The following is a 1,476-nucleotide window of genomic DNA, read 5'->3' as shown; positions in this document are numbered from 1 at the left end:
CTTGCACAGCCCCCCCCCCCTGGGTCTGAGCCCCGCTTCCCCCCCCCCCCCCCCCATGGGTCTGAGCCCCTCTAATGCGCCTGAGCCCCCCTCAAAAGAGTCTGAGCCCCCTTTACCGCTCCACTGATCTGAGCCACAATGTGGGTCCAAGCCTCCCCCCTCCACCCTGTGGGGCTGAACCCCTCTTGGCCCCATGGGTTTGAGCCCCTTTGGGTGTGTGATACCCCCCCCCACGCCGGTCCCTGTGGCTTTGATCTCCAGGGTGGGCATCACGTTTGGGGACCAACAGTGTCCCATGGGGACATGGCAACCCCTGGGGCTGTGCGTGACCATTGTGGCATTTGGCGACTGTGGTGCTGCTGTGGGCAAGGTGTTTCCCAGCCCAGGAAATCACAGCGAGGATGAGTATGGCAGGGAGGAAGGTCAGGGAAGGCACTGGGAGCAGTGCCCTGGGTTGAGCTGAGGTCTCTCCACCAGCTGCGCAGGGAAGGGGCGACACGGGAGCCACGCAGCGAGGACAGGGTTAAGGACAGGTTCATCCCCAGCGTGGGACGAGGTGACCTTGCTTTTGGAGAGACTGGCTGTGGCCGAAAGCTAGTGCTGGCGGGCGGCTTTTCTTCCCCTTGCAGTTCACATCCAGACCTCCCGGGCTCTCATGGTGATTTCTCTCCTCCTGGGATTTTTTGGCATCATTGTGAGCGTGGTGGGCATGAAATGCACCAAAGTTGGTGAAGAGGATCCCGTTACCAAGAGCCGCATCGCTGTTGCCGGTGGTGTCCTCTTCGTCCTCTCTGGTAAGGCCCTTGCACCTCTCCGATGTAGACGACCTCAAACACCTTTTAAAAGCTGTTTGGTGGACGAAAGGGTGAGGAACTGGTTTGGTGATGGGCTGGGTGTTGTTCAACGTTTGACATCCAGGTCTGTGCACGTTGGCTGCCGTGTCCTTGTATGCAACACAGGTGACCCAGGAGTTCTTCAGCAAGAGCACTGTCCCCATCAACGCCAGGTGAGAGCCCGGCTCGGGGATGTTCTTTATCTGAATCCCGGCTAGTCCCTGCGCTTCCTACAGGACCTTCCCTTGCCGGTTTTGGCAACGTGCGGGGTCGCGGGCAGATGCGCTGGGCGGCTGGGATGGGACCTGTGCTACCCCACAGCTGCCGTGTTGCAGAAGATCTCCCCAACGCTACAGTTTTAGTCGGTACCACCAAAGACTTTGCGCTGGGACAGAGTAAGAGCACTCACGTGGAGTTTCAGCCCAGAGGAGATTAAAGCACAGGCAAACGTAGCAGCTGGATCTGGCCAAGGTGGAAGATTGGGATGGCCAAAGAGAAGGGGAACCAACATCTTCCTCGACGTCGCGTGTGGCCTCGTCAGGGCTTCGAGCACCCTTGTGCCCGTCTCAGTTTGCAGCTCTGCTTTTTCTGTTCCCCCCCCCAATGCTCCCGTCTGTTTATCGCCACAGGTACGAATTTGGCT

At 59.1% G+C, this 1,476-nt stretch overlaps 1 protein-coding gene across 1 annotated transcript; it reads left to right on the top strand.

Moving 5' to 3' along the window:
* Positions 1-295: 295 nt before the first annotated feature.
* LOC104624538 (claudin-19-like) lies at positions 296-1,040 on the top strand. Its single transcript, XM_010291932.1, is given in 3 exon segments — positions 296-422; positions 630-794; positions 919-1,040. Coding segments are annotated over 3 exon segments (414 nt in total).
* Positions 1,041-1,476: the final 436 nt, after the last annotated feature.

This window comes from Phaethon lepturus, unplaced genomic scaffold, assembly GCF_000687285.1.
Source record: "Phaethon lepturus isolate BGI_N335 unplaced genomic scaffold, ASM68728v1 scaffold36327, whole genome shotgun sequence".
In the NCBI taxonomy this organism is placed as follows: domain Eukaryota; kingdom Metazoa; phylum Chordata; class Aves; order Phaethontiformes; family Phaethontidae; genus Phaethon; species Phaethon lepturus.
This window is presented reverse-complemented; position numbering and strand designations above follow the sequence as displayed.